Here is a 25,043-nt window from a genome sequence, read left to right as displayed (position 1 = left end):
TGAAAGGTACGTTAATTATACACATCTAGTAGGTGAGTGATCTGTTTCATTTATGTGGTTGTCCTCTGGTCCCAATGAATGTGGTTTCTAAAAGTACATTCACTTGTAAGCCAGGGTGTGTTTTGGCCCTTGGAAAATCTGACTCCTTGTTAAACATAAAGAATTGGTTTTAATTCTGATTATAGCAAATAAACCAATGGCTTCTGAATTTGTAAGATAAGTATTTCCTAAAGGAGTTGACCAGAAAATACTAATAACTGGGAAAACAAATTACTGAACAGAAATCTAAAACAAAGGTACTGTGACAAGTAAAAGTCATATTATTTTCTTATTTATTTCTTCCTGAAAGCAGTACATGATTTTAGTGTGTTGAGCATGATTTGATTTACCATTAATTTATTTCATAGACATTTATTGAGTGGCTGCTAAATGTCTGGGTCTTGAGATACAAAGATAAATAAAAATCTGCTCCAGGCCGTCACCATCTTAAGGAGGTACTCAGTACACATCTTAAAATTACAATAATTTTTACTGGAACTTACACCATACCATACACCCACACACAAGAAACACATACATATCTTAAAAAAATTTTTTTTTAATATTTATTTTATTTTTGAGACAGAGAGAGACAGAGCATGATCAGGGGAGGGGCAGAGATAGAGAGACACAGAATCTGAAGTAGGCTCCAGGCTCTGAGCTGTCAACATAGAGCCAGACATGGGGCTTGAAGCCATCAACCGTGAGATCACGACCTGAGCCAAAGTCAGACACTCAACTGACTGAGCCACCAAGGCGCCCCTTTAAATCCTTTAAATTTTAAAGGATTTAGTTGTGTTAGAAATTTTCAGGAACCAAAAGAAGCAGGTAGGCCTTAAGGGCCGAAGCCTACATGTAATAGTTCGGTGTAACATCTTGGTTTTTAAAATCATCTTTAAATAATATGCCTTGGATTTTCTTTCTCCTTTGGCCTTATTTTATCCTGGTCTACTTCTATGAGGTCTTCATGGCACTTCCCAGTTTAACCCAACCTAACCTCTGTATTTCTTTGTTGCTTGGTTTGAAAGAATCTCCTCAGGGAACCTCAGCTGAAGGTCATATATTCCAGCCCTTTTCAGATTCCTGAATCCTGTCTGGGGGGAAAGAAGGGGAGACAGGTTGCTATTTCAGTTTTTGTGGTCTCTGAGACTGCCATTTGCACATCCACATTTGGGGAATCTGCATTTTAGAATTTTGCCTGTTTGACGTCTGGAGGCCCTGGGATGCTAATGCATACCCATTGTGGGTAGAATAGTGATCTTCATCTACCAAGTAGAAGGCTCATTTTGTTCCAGAAAGAAGTTGAAAGTGGGGCCCAACCATGTCACTACAGCCAACTGGGCCTTTTCACCCTGTGCTTGGGTATGGGACCCGTGGCTCTGCCTGAGAGGTGTGGGTCAGGGTCTGTGAGCTAGGGCCGGTGGTGTACCATGAGGCTCCTGGCTGTTCTGGAGCATCCAGGGACTATGTCTGGTCGGACACTGACTGTGACTCCTGGCTGAGTTTGAAAACCCTGCTGTGTTACTCTGTTCCTTTCCCTCACCATAAAGTCGCACTTCCATGCAGGAGGGATGCCCGTGGTCGAGGGACTGGAGGGACTGGAAGAGCAAGTCTAAATGGGCTTGTGCAACGGAGTGGCCAAGCCTTGGCTCAGATGGGCGAAGCCCCGCCCATAATATCCAAGCACCGACCAAGTGGCTTTGACTTGAACTAAGTCAGCGTATATTGAAGTCCCCAAGACACTTTCTCCTTGGCTGCAGTCAGAACGGAGCCATGCGCAGCCTGGGCCCTTTGCCCCTACCGGCGGATAAGCCCTTTGACCTGGTCGTTCTTTGTATTCCTTCTGGCCACTGTTTTTCCTAACGAGGTCAGAGGATGCTTCTGTGTGGCTGCCCAGCACGTCGCAGAGGTCCATACTTGTGTCCATGAAGTGCACTCTGTGCTCTGGCAGGAATCACCATCGCTACCGCAGGACCCCCTTTGCAACTTAACCACTCTAGCTGTGGCTGCCTCAACCAAAAGGAAAGGGCCCAGCGCGGATGAAATGCTGTCCGGAGAAACAGGCGCACGGCGAGTGCGCAATCTTTACTCCAGCGCGCCCAGGGCTGGCGCTGGGGCTTTCCTGTCGGGATGGAAGCTAGAACCGCCCTCCCCAGAGCCTCCCTGGGAGGGAAGTAAAACCAAGACGTCCCGCCCCGTACCCAAAACGTTACAACCACACAGTTTCGATCTATCTCTCCGCTTCCTGACCCTAGAGGGTTAAATCAGGAGGGTACAACGCCACCCCTTCCTCCTACTTCCCGCCTCCCCCCTCCACCCCCTTACCTTTAAAAAGTTAAAAAATGTCTGCAGTTGAAATCTCTTAAAGGGGCGGTGCTGGTGAACGAGTACTCTTGGCACGAGTCGCTGAGAAGGCTGGCTAGGGGCGTGAGTTCGCTCCACCAGCACCAAAACACTGAAAAAAAAAGAGAGAGAGAGAGAAAGAGAGCAAGAGAGGGGGGAAAAAAGGAAAGGAAAAAAAACGGGGGGGGGGAGGCAGACAGACACACACTTTAGATAAGGACAATTAGTCACCAGTGAGACCCTGTAGGAAGAGAGGTTTAAATCAGAGGGATTTAATGAGGGTGCTCTGTGCCTTCCCTGAAGCCATGCCCTCTAGCAACTCCCGCCCCCCCTCGTGCCTAGCCCCGGTGGCTCTCTTCTTGGCTCTGTTGCTCCATCTCTCCCTTTCCTCCCAAGCTGGAGACAGGAGACCCTTGCCTGTAGACAGAGCTCCAGGTTTGAAGGAAAAGACCCTGATTCTACTTGATGTGAGCACCAAGAACCCAGTCAGGACAGTCAATGAGAACTTCCTCTCTCTGCAGCTGGATCCGTCCATCATTCATGATGGCTGGCTCGATTTCTTAAGGTAAGGCAGGGGCTTCCATGGATCATTTTTTTTTTTTTTTAAGTAACACCCCCCACCCCCCATTCCAAAGGGGGAAGAAGAAGAAGAAAATAAGCCAAGCGCATCTCACAAAGAGAAGAAAAGAGGTTTTCCTTCTCCTGGAATATTTGCTGTGAGGCTTTAACTGGTGATTGAGAAAAGCAATGTTTTCTATTAAGATGTACATGTTTGCAATGCAGAAGGCATTTCAGAAACTTATCAGTTATGACTGAAAAAATGTTGTGCTTACATATATCCACAATTAGCCTCCCTGTCTCCTTCTGAAAAAGAAACAAGAGGTTCAGGGCAGTTACAAAAGTGAAGAAAAGGTCTCGAGCAACAAAGACCCGAGAGGAATGGGTGCGTGTGTGTGCCTGTGTGTGTCTGTGAGTGTTCAAGCGGGGGATAGCACGAAAGTGGAATTTTCCACGAAAAGATCGATTTGTCCGTTCTCTCCCACTCCCAGACAGAAAACGAATTTAGGCAGAGGCTTGAGCGGTGGGCAAGTTAGATCGGATATTTTAAGTTTTCTTTTATATACTCCGCTGTCCTCTCCAGACTTCAGGACTTTGTAAGAGGCTTTTTTATAGACCGAATGGCCCCCCAGTCCCTCCTCCTTAAATCTCCTGCGGTAACTGCATAGTTTGGTTTTTCTTTAAAGAAAAAAAAAAAATTCTCGCTCCAGTGATAGGGTATATAAGCAGAGCGGAAAGGGTCCTAGAAATACTCCGGGGATGTTTCAGAGGTCTGAACCTGGCACCAGCGGATTACCGAACCCCGTGGTTTGTACCATGGACTCCCCTCTTATTCAAGGGCTGGGAATCTAATTGGGCTCACTCTCTCCCTGGGTTGTTACTGTGTAGCAGTTAGACAACTTATCAGGGACAGTTGCAGTGCAAAAAATAAATAAATCGTCTGCAATGTCGAATCCAAGTGTTGAGTTATTAAAAATTCCCTCCGAATGGGAGTCTCAGCTGTGGTCTCTCCCGAAGAGCCCTGAGCGCTCTCCCAGTCCCACTCTTCTGCCGGGAGGCCGCGTCCGCCGCGCGTCTTTCGTGAGTATCTTTCACTCCTTTCGAAATCCGCTTTGGTGCTGGCGCGCTCTCGCCCTTCGGTTGTGCGGGACCGCCGGGGCCTCGGCAGGGTCAGCGGACGCGGCAGGTAGCGGGAGGCGCCACGTGGAGCACTCCTTCCACGTGGAGCACTCTTTCCACGTGGAGCGAGCGTTGCAGGAGGATCAGCGGCTGGTGTTGCTGCCGCTGCGGTCGTTTGTTTATGCCCGTGCCTCCGCTGGGAAGGCGGGAATAGCTCCGCGCCGCCCGGCGTCCTCCTCGGGCCCTTGCAACGGAGCGCGTCTCTAAGCTCGTGTGTTGGTGGGGGGCGACGGGGTTTTCCGAAATACACGCCTACCTGCACTGCACTAGTCCAGCTGCGCGGACGCCCCCAGGCTTCTTTTTCCTACCTTCCTTTCTTTTTAAACCATCTTGTTAAATGCTTGCTGCAGAAAGGATTCTGGTAGGAAGCTTTTCGGGGAAGAAGCCGTGGCGGGGCGCATTTGCGTTAGCTGTACAGGCTTCCGGACGGACGGTGGTTGGAAATGCCTTTTCCGCGGGGCCGCACCCGTGCCGAGGCCTCTGCCCGCCGCGGGCCCGCGCGACGCCCAGCCGGCGCCTTCCCCAGAACGCAGTCTTGGAGTCCTTCGCCAGACGTTCCCGGCCACCGGACTTCTCGGTGTGGCAGTGCGCGGCTTTCAGGAACTCTCCGAAATTGGAGTCCCCAGCTTTTTTCTCTCATACCCACCTCCGTTATGATCCTCTGTAATTTCTCCATTTGGATTTGGATTTTCAGAACCTGAGCCAGCAAAGCGTTAAAAATAACTTACAGATCCAGATTCAAATTCTTTGGTGCTAAGAGCACTTGCACTGCTCCTTCGCCACCCCTTCCTGAAGTAGCGGTTGGCTTTTAAAACTGCTTACTTATGGAAATCCTGAAGCTAAATAAACGTAAATGCTGGTGTTCTGATGCTCCTCGAGTGCCCTCAGACGAGCAGGTCCACATTTCGGCAAACTTCACTTTTCCAAGAGTTGGCTTCCAAAGGGCGCCACGAAAAAGATGGAGTTGAAGTAGAGTGGAGAGGAGGATGTTACCCCTCCTGAGAGCCGGCTGAATTTTTTAAGGGGCCAAAGAGACATTGCTTTTACCGTGCAAAGCCCAGATGGGGAAAGTTCTCAGAAAAGCAGGGATTTACCCCGGCAGTCTCTCGCCCAGTGTTAGGGAGATGGATGCAGTTGTTACACGACAGTAGTAGTAAAGGAAGATCAACTTTAGCATTAAAAAAAGAACCACCCTGACCTCAGGTACCTGCTCTGAAAGAAAGGAGGCCTGTTTCACCTTCACCACTGAGGTTGCAGTGCCCCTGGGGCAGGGGATGCAGATTCCGGCTTCCAGCCTGTAAGTTTGGCAAAAGTCGGAGCTCTGCAGTCCACGCGCTGCGCGTCTCCGCCAGGAGCGCTTTCCCGGCAGTGGCAGAAGCTGGGCGACTGCGCCCAAGCCCCGTGTTCTCAGCAGAAGTGCCCCCCCCTCGGCCCCCCACACGCACTGCATTAACAAAAACAGACTAACCGACTGGGAAGAAGTACCTTTGGCGAGCGGCGTCGGGGTGTCTGAGGGAGGGGGCCGCGGCCGGCTGGGCGCAGGAGGCGTAGCCCGGGGAGCCAGGCGCACGCGAGACGCCGGGGCCCGCGCGGGTGGCGGGCTGGGGCTGACACGGCCCGTAGCCTCGGCCGGGTCGCTCTCGGAGAGTGGGGAGAGAGCCGTGGTCGGCGCTCCGCTCCGGGTCGCCTCTCCTCACCCCGGATCCTTTTCTCTCTCTTTCTGTACCCCTGCAGCTCCAAGCGTCTGGTGACCCTGGCTCGGGGACTTTCGCCCGCCTTCCTGCGCTTCGGGGGCAAAAGGACCGACTTCCTGCAGTTCCAGAACCTGAGGAACCCGGCGAAAAGCCGCGGGGGCCCCGGCCCGGATTACTATCTCAAAAACTATGAGGATGGTGAGAAACGACTTACTGCCAGTCTAGCGGGATGGGGGACGTTTGAGGAACAGGAGCGAACTCTTGCTGTGTATGGGGGGGGGGGGGGGGGGGGAAGGTGGGTGGGTAGCCGGCTTGGAGGAGAGCCTGGTAGAAGCTCCTCTGAGAAGCTGGTAGCTGCGGGCTAGGGGACACTGGCGTGTGGCGCTTCTGACGCGATTACGCAGAGGGGGTCACCAAATTGTCCTGGTCCAGGCTGCCGGCCTTTCGCTGGGCGGCTGCGCTCCAGGGCCGAGAAGCGGTGGCCAGAACAATTAGCAGGCTGGTCCTGTGGGGAGATTAGCGGGTTTTTTGAGAAGATTCAGACAAGTTCATAGGCTACTAAGGGATCAGGGTCACGTTTGATTCCTAAAACTCTAGAAAAAAGTGCCTTTCTGTTTGTTTTTTTTTTTCTTATTTCTTGCTTTCCTGAGATGAGGATATGGGTGATTCAGCCTCTTTTGAAACCCACTCTAAAGTTTTGTGGATAATACCTTTTAGATTGGACCTTTGTTAGGGGATGTTTGAAAATCTGCTCAGTGGGTTCTCCTTCAGACTGCCTAATGTCAGAGTCGCATTTTTTTTTTTTTTCTGTTTTAAAATGAGATTGTGTGAATGCCAGCCTTCTTTCTTGCCAGGATCGAGTAGTTAAGTGTTGGAAGGGCTTTGAAAACTCCAAATCATATTACAGTGTGAGAGACCAATCTTTTCAGGTTTGAACAGTCTCATTTTTACCAGGAAGAAATGAAAATGGCATTTTAAAGTTTTGTTTAGAGGGTATAGTATTAATATATATGAACTTTCTTTGCGGAGAGGGGGACATAAGTCTTTCAAATAGTCAGGATGGGAATTGGTGGGTCCTCAGCTACTGAGGCTGTTTAGATTGTATAAAAGAGGTATTGGTGTCCATTCTTGGAGGGTTATCTCTTCTCTGCTGTCCTTTCTCATAAGTGAGCCTCAGTTTTATTTTTAAAGGGCTCAAGGACAGGTTCTTAGAGCTCCCTGGATTTTGTTACATCTTGTCCTTGTAAATCAGCAAAACAAGGAAATGTCGTTGTATATTCTGGGGTTTCACTGAATGGGAATTCTGGAGAGATATATTTTAAGAGTGGCTGAGAAACTTTTTTTTTTTTTTTTAAGTGTCAGAATGGAGAAAGAGCAAAGCTGAGTCTTCTTGAGTTTAAAGCAAGAATAGGACTCATAACATTTGCCAAAGTGTATAGGAGTTTAAGGTGACATCTTTTCAAAGGTAAATGTCATTACCATAAAAATGTGGATTGCAATAGATTTTGCTGTCACTTAGCATAAAATGCTGAAAGGTAAAAGCTAATCCTGAACAGCAGCTCTGATGGTAACTTGACCCAGGGCCTTATAGCTTCCAGGGTCACTGTCAACTCTGTGCTCAGACATGAGAAGGGAGAATATTACTGGTTTTCCTGATGAAACAGCTCTGGTTTGAATCCGTGTGAACTACTTCTTTGGTTTGTGGAAAAATGTAGAAGAGCCCCAAGAACCACTGACCATTATAAATTATAGGAATTGGCCTTTTTCTCCCAAACATGTACCTAGGATTATATTACCAATTCATTGAGAACATGAGATCTGCTTAAAATGAAGGATACAATTTGTTTCCCTTTGTGAAAGGAGAAAGTGGGCATCATGGGGAGAAAGGAAATTGGCAGAAAGCCGTGCCCCATAAAACTTCATAGCATTTAGAAAAAATCAGAAATCGAAAAGATCTAAGAGGTCATCTTCAATCTTCCCACCATTTCAGGGGCCAGTACAGGATCATTCCATATGGAATCCTTTTCTTGTTTTGTCCAACCTGGTATTAAATATCTCTAGGAATGTAGTTTTTATCACACTTATGGGAAAGAGTTCTTCTGTCCCGTAGGTTTTTGCCAGCATATTTATCCTGAATTTTTTTTTTAAATACAGTATTCTCTAAATATTTATGACTATTTCTTTTTCTTTCTTTCTTCTTTTTTTTTTTTTTCTTTTTTTGCATTTTTAAGACCTCTGTCTTCAAACTAATTTGTCTTTGGTGTGAGTGTCAGCTTCAAAAAAAAAAAAAGGTTTCCTGATAGCTGTTTTTTATCTAGACTACCTGGATTTAATTCCTTTAAAACTTTCTTTAAAGTCAGTACTTCCAGACGCTAATCTGTTTTATTGCTCCTAGCTGAACTCCTTTTGATTTATGTCTCTCCAGTAATAAGATGCTCTGAACTATGTCAGTATTTGAGACCTTAGCAGAGTTAAAGAGAGTAGGAGTGCCCTATTTCTGCCCTTTGATGCTCAGATATCCTTAAATCACCCATATCGTCTTTGTTGTTGCATGTTGCATTACAGAATTTAAGGCAAAAATGTTTTCGGTAGAGTCTTAGTAATTTTGCAAACATTATACTTTAGTTGTCACTCTTTATCCAGTGATAATTATCTCATCATGAACATCTTAAAAATAATTAGGTCTTCTTAGCAAATGGCCCTGTAATAGGCACTTGGGCATAAGCACCTTATTAAAAAAAAGATGTATTGACTTAAACATGATACAGAGTAATGACATACATTTTGAGTAATAAGATACCCTACTGGCAAATTATGAAATTGAATGGTATAGTTAAGAGAATATGGAATTTGGATTTAGAAAGCCTATATTGCAGGCCTCACTCTATCACTTTTGATGGTGTGGCCCTGGGCTTGCTGCTTCTCTGTAGCATATGGATGATGATAATACCTGCTGTGCATTGCTTCTGTGAGGCTTTTAAGAAGTAATGTGTGTAAAATATTTTGTCAGTTACAAAGCACTATATAAAGACTAAGGATCTTACTTTTATTAAGGGCAATTTCAGAATATTTATAACATTTAATATTTTAAGGTGGGATTAAGGAGTGAATAAGATGTGATGAGACAGAAATTTATACAGAAGAAATGAGATAGAGTTGGGGAATTGGTAAAAAGGATTAAGTGAATGTAGGGAGAATTGTTTTTAAGGGACCCAGGTAGAGAACAGGGTGGCTTACTTTTTTTATGGTAATGAGACAAGAGACTAATCTTTAGTTTTGTTATATGCTAAGAGTAAAATGAACCAATAGTACTTGGGTAAAATACACTTTTATAGTTAATGTATTCATATAACCACCTTGCTGTGATTTGTTGTTGTTTCCCCCTGAATTAATAGGGCAGTTAAGTCAAGTGGCTTCTATTTTCCAAATACTTTTAAGCACTTTAATGCCACTGCATTTTCTCTAACTTTCTAAAACTATTGTTTACGTATCACTTTGGGATGGTCTCTGGTTACTCTTTTAATACAGTTATCTACTCTATGCTTAGGCAGCTTGAATTTCATACAAACATGGTGATGATGGAAGAAATAAAAATAGGATTGTTTTTTTATACCTTGGAATCTTACCTTTTTCCTTACCTTTCGTACACACCATTTATTATGCACATCAAAAGCCAGCTTAATATCTAAAATATCATACATATTATATCACTCTTCTCAGAATTTCTGATTATTTTTGGATTGCTTTCAGAAAATGTTCAAACTCCTCAACTTTACATTCAGAGCCTTTCACATTTCAAGTTCAGCTTACATTTTGGATCCTGTGTTTTCATATACTTTTTCTTACAGTCCTTGATTTTCATGGTCTCCTTAAAGCACCCTCATTATTTCAACCCTATACCTTTTTTCAGCCAGATATCTCTGCTTCAAATGCCTTTCTCTTGGCTCTGTTCAAGTCTCACCCCCTACCCAATTCCTGAAGGCCCATTGCAAATGCCCCTTATTTTCACAAGGCCTTTCCTGAGCATGTCATTGTGTAGTGATCTCTTCTTTCTGTGGACCATTGTAGCTTTTACTCTTTATGTTGTTCTTTTTGGCTCCTTCTGCCTTGTTTTGCTCTTTAACTTTATGTATATGAAAAGTTTTCCTTTCCATTAAATGCTTTACCTTTTCAATTAGAATACACATCTTTATACGAAGGGACCATATCTAATTATTGTGTATTCTGAAATGTCTAGCATTATATAGAGCTTCGGCAAATATTTTTGGATATATATTGGGTTAAGAGCACTGTTAAAGCCCTAGGAAGATGGAGGTGATTAATGAAGAAATGAGTGAATTAGTATATGAAGATTCTATTCCTTTTTTACTTTCAATGCACAATCTTATAAGTCCATTCTTAATGCTTATTTTAATGACATTCTTCATTATTTTAACCATGTACTCTTAAGTAGTCTAAGTCATCTTGGTTTCATGCTATGCATTAAATCAACCTTACCACCTGGTTTAAAGCTTTGCACTGGACCTATACTGTTTTTATATTATATCTGTTTCTTCTTTGCCTTGACTTTTGCTTTTCCTTGTTTGCGTCTTATATAGTTTTATGCCTGATTTTCCAATTCCTGATTTAATAGTTCTTTTTCACAAACTTTGAAAGTTGTTTTTTTTAATCTCCCTCATCTTGAAGATTTTCTCTTCAGAGACCTTCTCAAATTCTAAATGATGAATGTGAGTGCACTTTATACACTCTAAGGCACTATATGACTATTATTATTGTTCGTCTTTCTCCTGAAAGTTTTCCCAGTTTTAGAGGTGAGGTCGTTAATTCTTTTTCTTTCTATTTCCTTTCCATCAATCAAGACATAAGACCTAAGAATAGCACAACTGCCAAAATACATATTTGCTTTGAACTTCCCTACCTTTTACCATCTCATTGTATTTCACAGAAAGGTTTCTTGAAATTCAATTACATTTAACAGGTATTTATTAATTATCTACTCTGTTTAGTTTCATGCTGGGCAAAGAATGGCAGAATATTGAGATAGTGTCCCAAATCACCATTAGAACACAACAGTAATAATTGCTATAGGCAAGATCTACTAATCAGTGTTAAAATAAGTAGGTGAGACCTTAACATAAAACTGGATATTTGCATAACTTCAAAGCATGTCTCCCATAATATTTATTAATGAGTTGTTGTGGTGGTTTTAGTTTGTGTCCACAAAATCTTCTTTGTCTAGGAGGTAGAACGTAACTTTTGTCCCTGTAAGTGTATGCTGGATTTGATGATTTGCTTCTGAAGAAGAGGGTCTGTAAAAAGGAAAAAACTAACTTGACAGTAGAGAAGCAGACAGACATCATCTCAACAAAGTGATCAAGCTTAATATAAACAGATAAGTCATGTATTCCCTGATAAGATATGATGAGAAGGCACATCACCTTTATGATATTCTTTGCAAGAATTTCTAATTCTCTGTAATTACGAAAAACACTAGTGAAAACAAACTGAAAGACATTCTACAAAATAACTGACCTATACCCTTCAAAAGACACTGTCCCCACTGTCAATGAACTAATAACTTAATTAGTGAGATAATGTTTATACTGATAAAACTTAAGAATAACTCAGAGACAATATGGAAAGAAGTACTAAGTGAGACATAATAGTTTCCCAAGTGTAACAGGAAAAGTAGAGATGAATATGGGACAGATTTCAATAGGAGTTAGGTTGGGCCTTGTGAAAGATAGGTAGACTTTAGGCAGGTAGAGACAAGAAGAGAGGACATTTAACTGAAGGGAAAGAGCATGAGGCAAAGTCTAAATATGTGTTTGTGTAGTAAGGAGACCATCCTGGCTGCACAGAAGGTACATGTTAGGAATTATCTTAGTTCATGTTGCTACAACTATGTCATTTTTCTTAAAAAATTTTTAATTTTTTCTTAAAAAAAATTTTAATTTTTTCTTAAAAAAATTTTAATTTTTTCTTAAAAAAAAATTTTTTTTTACTGTTTATTTCTTTTTGAGAGAGAGAGAGAGAGAGGGACAGAGCATGAGCAGGGAAGGGGCAGAGAGAGAGGGAGACACAGAATCTGAAGCAGGCTCCAGGCTCTGAGCTGTTAGCACAGAGCCCGACACAGGGCTCAAACTCACGAACCGTGAGATCATGACCTGAGCCAAAGTCGGACGCTCAACTGACTGAGCCACCCGGGTGCCCCATATGTCATTTTTCTATAGAAGCCTATTTGCACATTTTTTTGTTAATTCAGAAATGTTTGTATTTAAAAAATATAAAAAATAAAGTACATCTTAGAAATGATTCTAAGAAAAGCTCATATTATTAGAATTATGTCTAAATTAAGTTTTAAGAAGTTCTAATGTATTTTTGTTAGCTCCAAAATATGTAATTGAAGAAGAAGAACAAGGAAGTACATGTTTGAGGGAAAAAGTTGGTTGGGTCAGTCTAGATTAGATTACGAGAATCTTGAGTTTTAGGCATAGCAAAATAGTATTGTTCCTATACAAAAATAGAGGCTGTTATAAGTTCTCTTATTCCATTGAAGAGGAGAAGGACATGTTTTCAACATGGGCAGTGACCCTTGCCCTCTTTTTAAAATTACTACACATGTTCACATACTCTAGCTGAAGTGTTTTATAATTGTACTTGGTGAAGTTTGAGTTATGAATCATGATTGAATTTAAAATTGCACAATTTAAAATTTAAATTTAGGGTATATAAAAGAAAAGGCTTTGGAACTTGCTTGATAAGTTTTACATTATCCTTCTTATAGAATAATAACAGGCTAATATTCTATAATATTCATTCATTCATGAATTTACTCATTGAGCAGGCATCTAGTTCCTCTTTGACACTGAGGCTGAGAAGATGAATGGGGCCGAGGCATTAATGTCAAATTACACACTACTGATCTCTTGTCACTTTAGCAGTCGCAGCCAAAAGCAGTTGCTGGAGATTTTTAGGCTGAAGAAAAACTTCCAGCTTCTTCATTTGGTATTTCATGATTTGTCTGCCAGCAACTTTAGAAGGATTTGATTCAATTTAATATTTTATTAAAGGGTGTCAGAAATCACCTGAAGTTTTATATATGTTTTATTCTGCCTTTTAGAAACAAAATGGATGCATTTTCTGTAATGTTTAAAATTTGGTACCCAAGTCCCGAGTGCTAGCTGAAGCTCACTGTGAATTTGAATATGGCATCTCACAAAGATGTAGTCATCCTCTCATTTAGCCACAACTTAATCATTGTGGCCATCTGTAGAGTGCTGAAAGTGGTAGAGATTAGGAAACTCTGGGATCTGTTACAAGTAAAGGTAGCTTGGTTAATTTCAGGGAATCAGAAAGTCCAGTAAATAAACCTTACAGTCACAACCACATTTGTATAATTTATCACCTGGTCATTGGGATCAAAGGTAATGCAGACAGTTATGTGTTCCTGAACAACACAATTGTGCTACTGTTGCCAATACCAAATATCATTTCTCTTGCCAAATGAGTTTAAATTGTCTCTCCTGTTCTCCCAAGCCCTCCTGATGGGATGAGTACTTCATAGAAGAAGAGACATTTCTTTCATGATTCCCTGGGTCTGATCATGCTGCCATTCACATGGTCCGGGTTCCTAGAATCAGGAGCCTCTTCTGTGAATCCTTCATCAAAATGGATTAACTTCGGTGCTTTGTAGTGCCTTAATCAAGCTTTCAGCTATCTCAGTCTATGAGGCAGTGGATTGGGAACACCGAAGGGTGTGTGTGTGTGTGTGTGTGTGTGTGTGTGTGTGTGTGTGTGTGAGAGAGAGAGAGAGAGAGAGAGAGGATACTAGCATGAGAGAATTTGATGTGTTTTATTTCTTGCACTCATCTGTGGATAGTGATGTAGTCAGGGTAAATACATATTTCTAGATTAGTGGCTGGTGTAACAAGGTATAGGTACCTTGTTGAACTCTGCTGTCCTTTGGTTTCATGATTTGGTTGAGTGAGGTTCAGTTCTGTCAGTTTTCTTCAATTTAGTATAGTGAAAAACTGTAATTTTGCTTAATTTAATAACATTTTAATATAATCAACTCTGTGCCAAGCTTAGTGTTAGATATTGGGGCTACCAAGAGGAATAAAGCATGAACTGCAGTCTCAAAGTGCTATGGTCTTGTATATTTGTAGAATTTCAGAGTGGTCTCAGTATTATCTCTCTACTTCAGTCAGATTAATCTTTGCTTAGTCCCTCCACTTTGCTTATATATCCTCCACCTTGAACATTCCTCTTCCCTCTTGAATTGAAAATTTTACTTGTCCTTCAAAGCTCTGCCCGTCTTTTCTCTTATTAAGCCTTCCGTTAAGCCAATCCCCATTCATCCCTCCTCATTTTCTGAATTTTTCTGAAATTCTTCTCTGAATACTCAATCTCATTTAGTCCAAGTGCCCCAGAATTGATGTTTGATTAACTTAAGCAGACATCATTTTTGTCTCTAAGAATTTACAATCAAAACACACTGGTATTGACACACATAAAAATCCATATAGAGATAACTATCAACCCACTGCATGGAACAGACACTTTAAGTCAAACAAAGTGTTTATATTATTTACAAACCTTAATACATGTGTTTTGCTTTTTATGGCAAAGAATAAAGAGTAAAAAAATGTAAGCTGCATATAGGAAAGATGGAGTACATAGCTATATGTATATATTTGTATTGAGGATGTTTGTATTGTTGGGGATTAAACCAGTGTCTTATTCTCACTTGCCCTGGAAAGGCAAAAATGCCTTGAAGTATCGAAGGTGAGATTGGAAAGCTGAAAAAAGGTAAATTGCCCAGAGTTGTGGTATACTCTGAAATAAGAGTGGATATTTTTCTGTAGCTTAATGATAGTAATGATATATTAATAATATTACTTAATGTTATTGAGTGCATATTATGTGCCAAGTATTATTTTAAGGAATTTACATGCATTAACAAATTTAATTCTCTTATCAATCCCATGAGGAAAGCACTGTTTTTTCCCACTTGACAGATGGGGAAACGAGGCACAGAGTGGGTAACTTGCCAAAGACCACCCAGTGAATGAGTTGGGTGACATCAGTTATTAAACCTGCAGGCTTAAATATCTTTTTCAGACACGTAAGACATACAAGAAATAATAACAACGAGAACTAGATAGGATACAGTCAAATGTTAAATGATGTAGGACAAGCTGTAAGGACTACAAGAGTTGAGAGGAGGTTAAGTGAGAGCTACAGTAGTCAGGACAGGTGCCTTAGGAGGAGGGCTCTTGACCTGGCCTTGAGGATATATAATAATTATGCCAATAATAGCTACTGTTTGTTGCACTCTTAACTGTGCTTTACATATGTTACTTCGTTTAGTTCTTAAATCAATCTGATGAGGGGCGCCTGGGTGGCGCAGTCGGTTAACCGTCCGACTTCAGCCAGGTCACGATCTCACGGTCCGTGAGTTCGAGCCCCGCGTCAGGCTCTGGGCTGATGGCTCAGAGCCTGGAGCCTGTTTCCGATTCTGTGTCTCTCTCTCTCTCTGCCCCTCCCCCGTTCATGCTCTGTCTCTCTCTGTCCCAAAAATAAATAAACGTTGAAAAAAAAATTAAAAAAAAAATCAATCTGATGAGAAGCCTTGTGTGTGGGTACGAAGAACCTGAGACTCAGAAAAGATGTGATTTGATCAGGGTCATAAAGATGAGTAGTTGGTAGAGCCATAATTAGAACCTAGTCCTGTTCTTCTCTTTACCCTGCTTAGGTAGGAGAGGGGTCCCGTCTTTGACTCATTCATTGTTTTATTCATTCATCCATTCATCTGTCTGGCACTCAAAAGCCCTATGTTAAACATTGTCAGTCATTAAAAATATGTGTGCCATAGGCCTTCCCATGAGGATAATTTAAAGTCTTGTGGGTTAGAACACAAAATAGTTGTTAGGTAAAACAACAAAAGAATGTAACCATAGACACATGAACAATTGAAAGAGATGGTTGTCACACTTTATGACATATTGAAGTAATAGAACAACAACTGAGCTAATGTGGAATAGAACTTACTAATTTCTCTGGGAAGGAGGTATTTTTTGAAATGGATGCATTGAAGAGAATAATAGAAATGGATAAATAGTGTTATTGACATAAGGGAAATGGCAGGATAAAAAGCAGAAAAATAAGTATATTTGAAAAAGTTGTTGGAAAGTTACAATCAAACTGTTGGGCAGTTTTAGAATTATTATTATTTATTTATTTTTTTTATTTATAAATGGAACTATACTCTGCTTTAAGTTCTAGGCCCAATGAAACCCTGTGAAGAGTAAGGGAATGGGTAAGGGTAAAGTTTCAAGAAAACCCTTTATACTTCCCTCTGTGTCTTTTTCTTTGAATTGAGATTGTGTTAAATTCAAGTGGAGAACACTTTTATGGTCCCTTAAAATGAAGAAACCAAGGAACAAAGAGGTTTATAATTCTACAGAAAGTCTCAGGTGTGATTTAAGTAACTCTGCGGTTAAGTGGCAGAGCTGTTGTTGGACCCAGGACATTCTCAGTCTGAAGTTGGTCGTTGTCACTCTCCTTATTATAGCCTAACAGCACCATGTTCCTTGTTCTTCTACCAAGAAAGCTTCCAAGGCCTTTCCTCAGGATTTATATTAGCTTGAGTCTGATTTGAAAGTTTGAGAATGGGGCTATATGAAAAGTATATTTCCTTTGTGGCAGTTTCCATCTGGTTTGGTCACTTGTCACCTCATTCTGTCACTTCTCTTTCAGTTCCCTGTCTCTGTCCTCTCACTGTCCTGCTGCCTGATTAATCTTTCTGAAACTCCACTGTCCCCCTTTAATTGCTCAGCTAGAAAACTTTAGAGACATCTCTTGTCTGCTCACTCAAGTTCTCACTCTCCTCTAGCTTTCCAAGGCCCTCGAGAGTCAGCCTCTCTCTCTGCCTTCATTTCTAACCCTTGGATTCCCCACTCTATCATCTGTTTACCCACTTTCTACCACTTTCTGAATTCTTCCTACCTTGCAAATCTCTGCTCAAATTTGTCCTCCTCCTCTATGAATTCTTCAGTACTCAGCTCAAAGTGATTTGATTAATTTATTCCCTCATGAAACATTCATCAAGCCTAAGTTTCTGAGCCTTTTATTATCTAAAAATCACTCCTTTGCCATGCTCTACCCTTAGATTTTAGATCACTGCGAGAGTGGTCATTATATCATTTCTTTTGTTTCTATAACATCTAGTGGAGTGCCTTTTACATAGTAGCTCTTCAGCAAATACTTGTTGACTTATTATCTGCCATTTATTTGGTAGCTTAATATACTAAAGGGAATAAGCTCTCTTATGTTCATTGTTTTTGCTTTATAAAAATATTATAGGATATTTCTGGTTAATGCTTAACTTCTTTATTCATATTTTTACTTTTAAAAGTTTATGCTTTTATTTATTTTATTACCAATCTAATATATACTCACTAATATCAATTTGATGGTACACATACTAAATGACCCCCAGTCCCACTTTAGAGATATAGTCACTTAACAAATTTTTTTTAATGTTTATTTATTTTTGAAGGAGAGAGAGAGACAGAGCATGAGTGGGAGAAAAGCAGAGAAAGAGGGAGACACAGAATCCGAAGCAGGCTCCAGGCTCTGAGCTGTCAGCACAGAGCCTGACGTGGGGCTCAAACTCACAAACTGAGATCATGATCTGAGCTGAAGTTGGACACTTAACCAAATGAGCCACCCAGGCACCCCAGATATAATCACTTTTAATGGTCTGGCATGTAACTTTTCAGACCTTTTTCTATGTATACAGATGTATATAAACTTTTATATATATAATTGCGATCATATTGTATAACTTGCTTATATAGATAACCTTTTAGTCAGTAACCATGGTTTCTTTTTTAGTGAGTACATAATCCATGTGTGCATGAGCTGTAATTTAACCATTCTCTTTAATTCTTTCATTGGTACATTTTTGCAAGAGCTTCTGTTTGCTATTTGACTATAGTTTGTAACAGAGCAGTGCTGCAGTATCATATTTCTTTCTTCATATTTGAATTTGATTTAAATTATTTATTTTCCTCTAACATCTTTTTAAATACCCTTATCCATTTTAATCCTTTTAGCTATAATACATTCTTTGAGTAAATGTCAAGAAAACAGCCACAGCAAAACTAATTCTGTGCATCAAAGTATGGTTTCCTTTAGTGAAATAAGTGCTTTGTAAAGTTTTGGATACAGATGGAAAGTGACATGCAAAATATTTTGAGTTTTTGTTCAAATGTTATATCACTGTGTGATTTGAAAGAAATCCTAGGTGAGGATTTCTTGATTCTCTTTGAATGTCACTGATCTCATTAAAGCTGCTCTGTGGATTTGAATATCAGTCAGCCAAAGAAGTCAGATTTATGAAGACCTGGCATGATGTTTTGTTGGAAACAAACTAAAAAAGGCAGAAGTTAGCCATTTTTGAATAGCTCCCTACTCAGTTGTTTGCAGGAGAAAAATGATTACACTTTACATTTGTAATGTTCTTTAAAGATTATAAAAACATTCCTGATCCTTACAGGGACTGTGTATGGTAAGTTTATTTTAGATTTTGTCATTTTCATTTTATAAATGAGAAACAGACTCAAGGAAGTTGTTCAAAGTAACATGGTTTTTAAGTGGCAGGGCTGGGATTAGAATGCAGCACCTCTGCCTTCCAGCCGGATGCTGTTAAATGAGGCACCGTAGCTAATGACGGTCCCTTTACTCCACTACAGTGAACCAGGTGGGTGCTTGTATTCTGCAGTGGTTGGGACACTCTGAAACAAGTTGTACGGGAGGCTGGAATGGGTCTGTGGCTTTTGTGAGAGGGTGTGTTTGCTTGATGGTGTGCTGGAGTCCAGTTTAGATTCTTGCAGTTTGGATTCTTGCATCTTTTTGAACTGGTTTTCATTAACCCCTGAACAGGCCACAGAATGCCATTCTCTGAGATGCCACCTGAATCTTAGACTCCCTTGAGACTGAGGTCCAAACCCAGGGTGAGGTTAGAACTAGCCCAGAGAATAGGACCAGGGGACTTTTGAGAGCATTCTGTGGGATGCCAGTATCTCTGAGGAGACTTCCAACAAAGAATTTAAAAGCCGACATTCATTAGCTATCACAGTGCACCCAGTGAAAGGGAGGAGGAGTCTGTTTCATTTACTATGGGAAGGCCCCGTGTGAGTAGGCAGAGCTGGAAATAGAGCATGAGCTTTTTGGTGATAATAGTCACTAAACCATGCACAGTTTAAAAAAATCTTTGTAATCGCCTTTGAGATAAATCTTTACGTGTCTCTCAGTGCCTTGATAGGTATTCTGTTTTCATCTGGGTGTTTATTTCCTTGCAATTGTTGGAAAACCAGATTGTGGAATTATTTGCCAGGCCATTATGAATCCCTTTGGAAGAGTAGACTCAGGTTAATTCCAGTGAGATATAAATTCAAAAGGAACTACAGGCCAGGCTTAGCCAAGTTAAAATCCATAGGTGAAACTAAACATGTAACCTAAAACTATTACAAAAATAAATGGTATTGTTTCATAGACCATTTGTAGAAGCAAATGAATGGCACCCCAGTCCAAAGGTCAGGAGTTTCAACAACTTGCAGCAGAAAACTTACACTTATTAAATGTCTTCACTAGGGGTTTTTGTGTTAGTAGATGACTGAGGTCTTTTGTTTCTTCTGTTTCCTCATGGCAATAAAGTTGAAATTTAGCAAGCTTTCAAAATGAAATTTCTCGTAGAAGGTATAACCACAGGTTTTAAGTTTTCATCACCTAAATGTGGAACAGAATGATTGAAAACTTGGGGGGGGGGAGGGGAAAAGAGTTGAGGACACATGTGGTGTGTATCAAGAATCAGTGTAAATCAGGAAGGTGTGGTAAGGGGGATTTCCTGTGTTACAGAACTGCTGAAATAGTCCTCCCCCCCGCCCCGCCCCATCGGTACATTCCAAGTAAGGGTGCTGGCCTTTTCTGACACCTTGCAGAGAAGGTTTATCCCTTACCTGACACACTGTAGTTTCCTTGAAGCTTCAATCAACAGTTTGCTGCTAAGGAAAAACTCATCCTGGGGATAATGCATTCTTTGATTGTGTCCTTTCTTTGGTGCCTCATGAGTTTGGCAGGTACCTGCCCATAGGGTGGGGCCAGACTAGTACATTTGAGCCTGTTTTTTTTTTGTTTTGTTTTGTTTTAATTCATTCTCCAGGACAGTTATTTTTTCCAGTTTCCAGGTATGATGATAATAACTACCAATTATTGAGTACTTACACATTCCAAGTACTGGGCCAAAAGCTTTTCAAAGGTGATCAGTATTTTTTCTTCACAACCCCATAAAGCAGGTACTCTTAACTGTCCCATTTGATAGAAGCCTAGAGATGTTAGTCAGTGGTTCTCAATTCTGGCTGCACATTAGAATTTGCCAAGAAAGCTTCAAAAAAATATTAGGCCCTTGGGGTTGGGCTGAGGCATTGTGATTTTTAAAAATCTCTGCAGGTGCTTCTAAAGTGCACGTTGTAGTAAGAACCTTTGGGTGAAGTGATTTGCCTAAGGTACCCAAGCTGGTCTGTTGTGGAGTTCAAATCTACACAGTCTGACTCTAAAGCCCAGGCATAGCCAGCTCTATCGTAGTGATGCCTAAATTCTTATATGCATGTAAATCACCTGGATCTAGTTAAAAATGAGATTCTGCATTTCTAAGAAGCTCCTAGGTCTTTCCTATGCTGCTAGTTTGGGGACCATACTTGGAGTAGCAAAGCTTTGCTACTAGTTACTAATATTGGTACCTATGGTCGCCAGAAGGGGAAACTGTTCACTGAAAGGCAGCAGCCTAATGAGGAACTGGGAGGGGCTTCTCATCCATTTTACTTTAGTGATGGTGACAGAGATCATGGGCTGATTATATAAACTTTTCAATGTTTTCCCAGGGCTAAATAGCCTGTTTCAGGTTATTTTCCTGTCCTTGAGGACTTTCCTGTCCTTGGAACTTCATGTCTGTGGCAAAACTAGTTGTTGAGGCATTTTCATCTGTGAGGTAGGAATATGGGGTGTAATTGTTAAGTTGCTTAGCTTTTAAAACCCTTTCCTCTTTTTTAAGGAGGCTGAAACAGAGGTTTAGATAGATGAGAAATTACAAGAAATCCTTGAATTTTTGTTAAATGCTCATTCAAGGATAGAGTCCTTGCTCTAATAGAACTTACACTTAGTAGGAAAAAGTGATATATGCAATAGATAGTGATGTGTAGAAACATGAATAGACAAATTACAGAGGAATAGGCAGCAAGCTTTACCTGAAGTACTTGGGGACAGCTTCACAGGTGTCACCAGACAGATTTTCTGTTATTCTGATTGTTGTAAATGTTTATAAGAGTGTAGGTTATTAAGACCATTGCCAAGATTTCTTAAGTTTTTTTCTGTATTACAGAGTGGTTTTATAATTTTGATGTTAAGGGTCCAGGTGATTCTTATCAATAGCGTACATGAAAAAAATGAAGGTTAAATGTATTTTCTTCTGGAAATAATGTCAGTACATCAACAATCTACATTTTTTGAGCTCTTCCAAGGTGCTGTAAGCATTATCTCATTTAATCTTTTAAAAAAAGTTTCCTTGAGATATAATTTACATTCAGTATGGCTCACATTTAAAGTATATACTTTAATGGCTTATAGTATATTCACAGGGTTGTGCAACCATCACTACAGTCAATTTTAGAACATTTTCATCACTCCAGAAGGAAACCTTGCACTGCTTAGTTATCTCCCCCTAGATTCTCCCCTCCCCTAATCAAGGCAACCCTAATATACCTTCTGTCTCTGTGGGTTTTGCCTATTCATGAACGGAATTGTACAATATGTGGTTCTTTGGGACTGATTTCTTTAACTTAGCATAATGTTTTCAAGGTTTATGCTTATTGTAGCTATATTGGTACCTCATTTGTTTTTATTGTCAAATACTATCCCACTGTATGGATATGTCACATTTTGTTTATTGCTAAAAGAATGTTTTTTTTTAGTTGATGAGTATAATGAAGGCTTTTTGATGCAATGCTTTTGCCTTTGGTATTTCTCACTTTCCATTTGGTCTTACTGTTGGTCTTACTGTTCTAGGCCTTCTATGAAAATGGTAACCTCTTAATGAAGGTTAGTGCCCTAATTTCTTTGAAAGGAAGAGAATAAACAGTTCCTGAGCACCTACCCTCTGCAAGGCACTTTATTTTACATCTCATTGAATCCTCACAGCAACCTTACTAGGCAGATTTTCCAGATACCACTGTTTAAATAGGAGGAAACTGAGTTCAGGGAGATTTAGTAACTTGTCCAAGTCTACAACTAGAATTTGACAGAGTCAGAAAATCTATGTTTTTCCGATACATGGTTGCTTCCAATCCATTTTAGAATCTCATAATACCCAGTTCAGTGATGAGTAAATAGTGGATGGTCACAACACTTATTTATGTGTATTGAATTCTTGTTTTAACACACTTTTACAACATTTAAAAGATAGAGAGAGACTAATGATCCTCTGACTATAAAGTAATGATGCCTAAGGACTCACTCCACACTTCATCTTAGAGTAGATCTCTGTCTTTTGCATGTCTGTTATTGACTGTATGGTGGTATTTTAAAAATCAGTGTATTTTAGTGAACCTGAACATAGTATATGCTCAATAATATTTGTTGAAAAAATAATGAATGGGTTAGGTTCTGGTGGTCTGGAATCCATTAAAATGGAGAACAAGTCTTTAATTCATGTAACTTGAAGGTGTTGTCTTTCTAGGAGTTGTTTCTGGATCTGCATTTGCAATCCCCATTGACCAGAAGACCCCTGGAGTCTAAAGAGAATCTACAAGTCTAATGTATTAAGATACTCACATGTAGAAAATAGAGGTCTTGTGAAACTGCAGCTTGCATGTGAAGAAGGAGCTCTTACATCTTGAGAGTCTTGCTGTCTTAAAGCTAGCTTGTTTACTCAAAAGGAAAAAAAATTAAAAGGAACAACTAAAAATTTTACAGACAAAAGCTAAATGGACAACTTTTAGTAATTGGATATGAAGAGGACTAGAATTCCTGGATTCAGTTCCCAGCCTAGCAACTGATTTTCTACACTGCTTGCAGTTCCTGGCTTGCTCCCCCAGTGATCTCATTTGCTGTACTAGTACAGGAGAGGGCTGTGGTAAGGGCATGGAAGTGAGCATTGTGAAACCGTAATCACTTTGGTAGGCTGATGAGTTACCACCATGGAGAACAGTGTCATGCTCATCTTCTGACAGTCTTGGTTTATTGGAAGTTGGAAGGACTCTGGAAATAACTGTGAGCAGTTTTACTGAGAAGTAAAATTTTCTTGGGAATGAAAAAATATAGGGTAGGTTTTGTTTTATGAGTATTGACCCTTGATCCCTTTACTAGTGTTTTTAGTCATAGTACTTAGAAATGAAGGGATGCTCTTTATCTTTTGTTTATTTGTTCCAAAAATAATTAATGTTTGGGACACGATGAACTAAAGGTTAATGATCATGTGCCATTGGGCCAGTCCCATTTCCAAGGCCATTTGGGAACCAATTGTAAAAGGCTTTCCTTGAGAAGTGAAGTTGGATTGGGGTTTGGGATTAGATTGTGGAAGACAATTTTATAGTAAACTTGAGAGTTCAGGAGTTGGATTTTATCCTTTAGACAACAGAGAATCAAGGAAGGATTTCAACTAGGCAAATTATGTGTAATCTTTTAGGGAGATTTATCTCATGGTTCCTCACAGCACAGAATAAAAACAGCGGTAGGTTGGTAGCTGCAGAGGGACCAATGAGAGGCTGGTAAAGATAACGAAGAGTGAGATGAGAACAGATTACATTAATGAAGCAGCAGTGGGAAAGAAAAAAACAGGGAGTCATTACAAAGGAAAAATGGACAGGACAGGGAAATTGATTTGATACGGATAGTATCCTTTGCAATTAATTTGTGCCCCAGTTCTAACATGAAAGGGAGAGTTTTTTGCTTTTTATTTTTGAGATTCACTGGGATCAAACTATGCTATACACTGCGGGATTAATAGCATTAGCATGAGTCAAACTTAATTTTTAAAAATTTAGTGAGTGCAGAGCAGGTTTTTGGCTCTGTGAGTTCAACTGGAAATAATCCCCTTTCCTACTATTTATTGATTGATTTACTTACTTATGTATTTACTTAGCCTGATTCTTATACCCAAAGGCAAATAAAGCCAAATTGGATAGTTGGGGAGGGGTTAAAAAATGTTTTCCACATATTAGTACATGGGCAGAAAACACTTTTGTATTTTAGCCTTTCTCAGTATTTGTGACATATTTATATGATAGATAAGTATGGATCTAGTTAACATATAGGGGAGAATTTTTTTTCCTGTAGGTAATCTGCACTGTTAAACCTGCCCTGTTGTGCTACAGTTATATGCTCTTGCTTGTAAATAGGGACTAGGTGAGTGAGTGGATGGGACATTTCTTCTACTTCATCATCATCATGATCATCACTGTTGTCATTGTTACCATCTGTGCTATTTATTACTAATGACTTTTGTTAAATACTTAGTATGAGTCAGATGTTGTACCCACGTGATGCCTCCTATTTTAGTTAATTTTCATAACCATGTTATGAGGTGGAGGTAACATTTTTATTATTGCACAGATGAGGAAATTCAGGCTCAGAGATATTAAATAACTTGTTAAAGATTATACAGCTAGTAAGTGGCAGAACTAGGACAGGAATTCAGATCACTTTGACCCCAAAGCTCTATTATGTCTAGTAAAATATTTCCAAGTACCTCCAGCAGTTATGTAGGGAGCATCAGTATTAAAGTAAGCACTGTAATACTTTTGTAACTCCTAAAGAAAATCTGATTCTAGAGGCAAGGAATTATTTACAGAATGTTGGATACAGTGTTCTAGGTGCCTATTACTTTGCTACACACTGAACACATTTTAATAAGTCAGTGACTAATAGTAATGAGTCATTATCTGCTCCAGTAGGATTGTTTTTTAATTGTGGTAAAAAACACATAACATAAAATTTACTATCTTACAACTAATATATGACTATATGAATGTAAAGTTGCAAGATAACAAAATCAACATACAAAAATCAGTTGTGTTCCTGTACACTAACAATGAACAAGAAAACAATCCCATTTACAATAGCATCAAAGAGAATAAAATACTTAGGAACAGAGTTAACTAAAAAGGTGAA

The 25,043-nt window shown here is 40.2% G+C and overlaps 1 protein-coding gene and 1 long non-coding RNA gene across 3 annotated transcripts in view; one reads left to right on the top strand and one right to left on the bottom strand.

Moving 5' to 3' along the window:
• Positions 1-602: 602 nt before the first annotated feature.
• LOC147576108 (uncharacterized) lies at positions 603-6,046 on the bottom strand. The gene is made up of 3 exons (XR_015241774.1): positions 5,605-6,046; positions 2,365-2,494; positions 603-1,133 (listed from the first exon to the last, which is right to left on the bottom strand). It is a non-coding gene; the product is annotated as an uncharacterized LOC147576108 (long non-coding RNA).
• The window catches only part of HPSE2 (heparanase 2 (inactive)), a 663,646-nt gene continuing 641,168 nt past the window's right edge, over positions 2,566-25,043 (top strand). The window contains exons 1-2 of one of the 2 annotated variants that reach the window (XM_086680598.1): positions 2,566-2,947; positions 5,854-6,011. In XM_086680598.1, coding sequence (XP_086536724.1) covers positions 2,658-2,947; positions 5,854-6,011 — 448 coding nt within the window. In that variant the 5' untranslated portion in view covers positions 2,566-2,657. The remainder of the gene's footprint in view (positions 2,948-5,853; positions 6,012-25,043) is intronic. The other variant, XM_025917871.2, reaches the window with a different exon arrangement.

This window comes from Puma concolor, chromosome D2, assembly GCF_028749965.1.
Source record: "Puma concolor isolate L17-30 chromosome D2, mPumCon1.1.hap2, whole genome shotgun sequence".
NCBI lineage: Eukaryota > Metazoa > Chordata > Mammalia > Carnivora > Felidae > Puma > Puma concolor.
The sequence above is the reverse complement of the archived record's forward strand: the minus strand, read 5'-3'. Positions and strand labels throughout refer to the sequence as shown.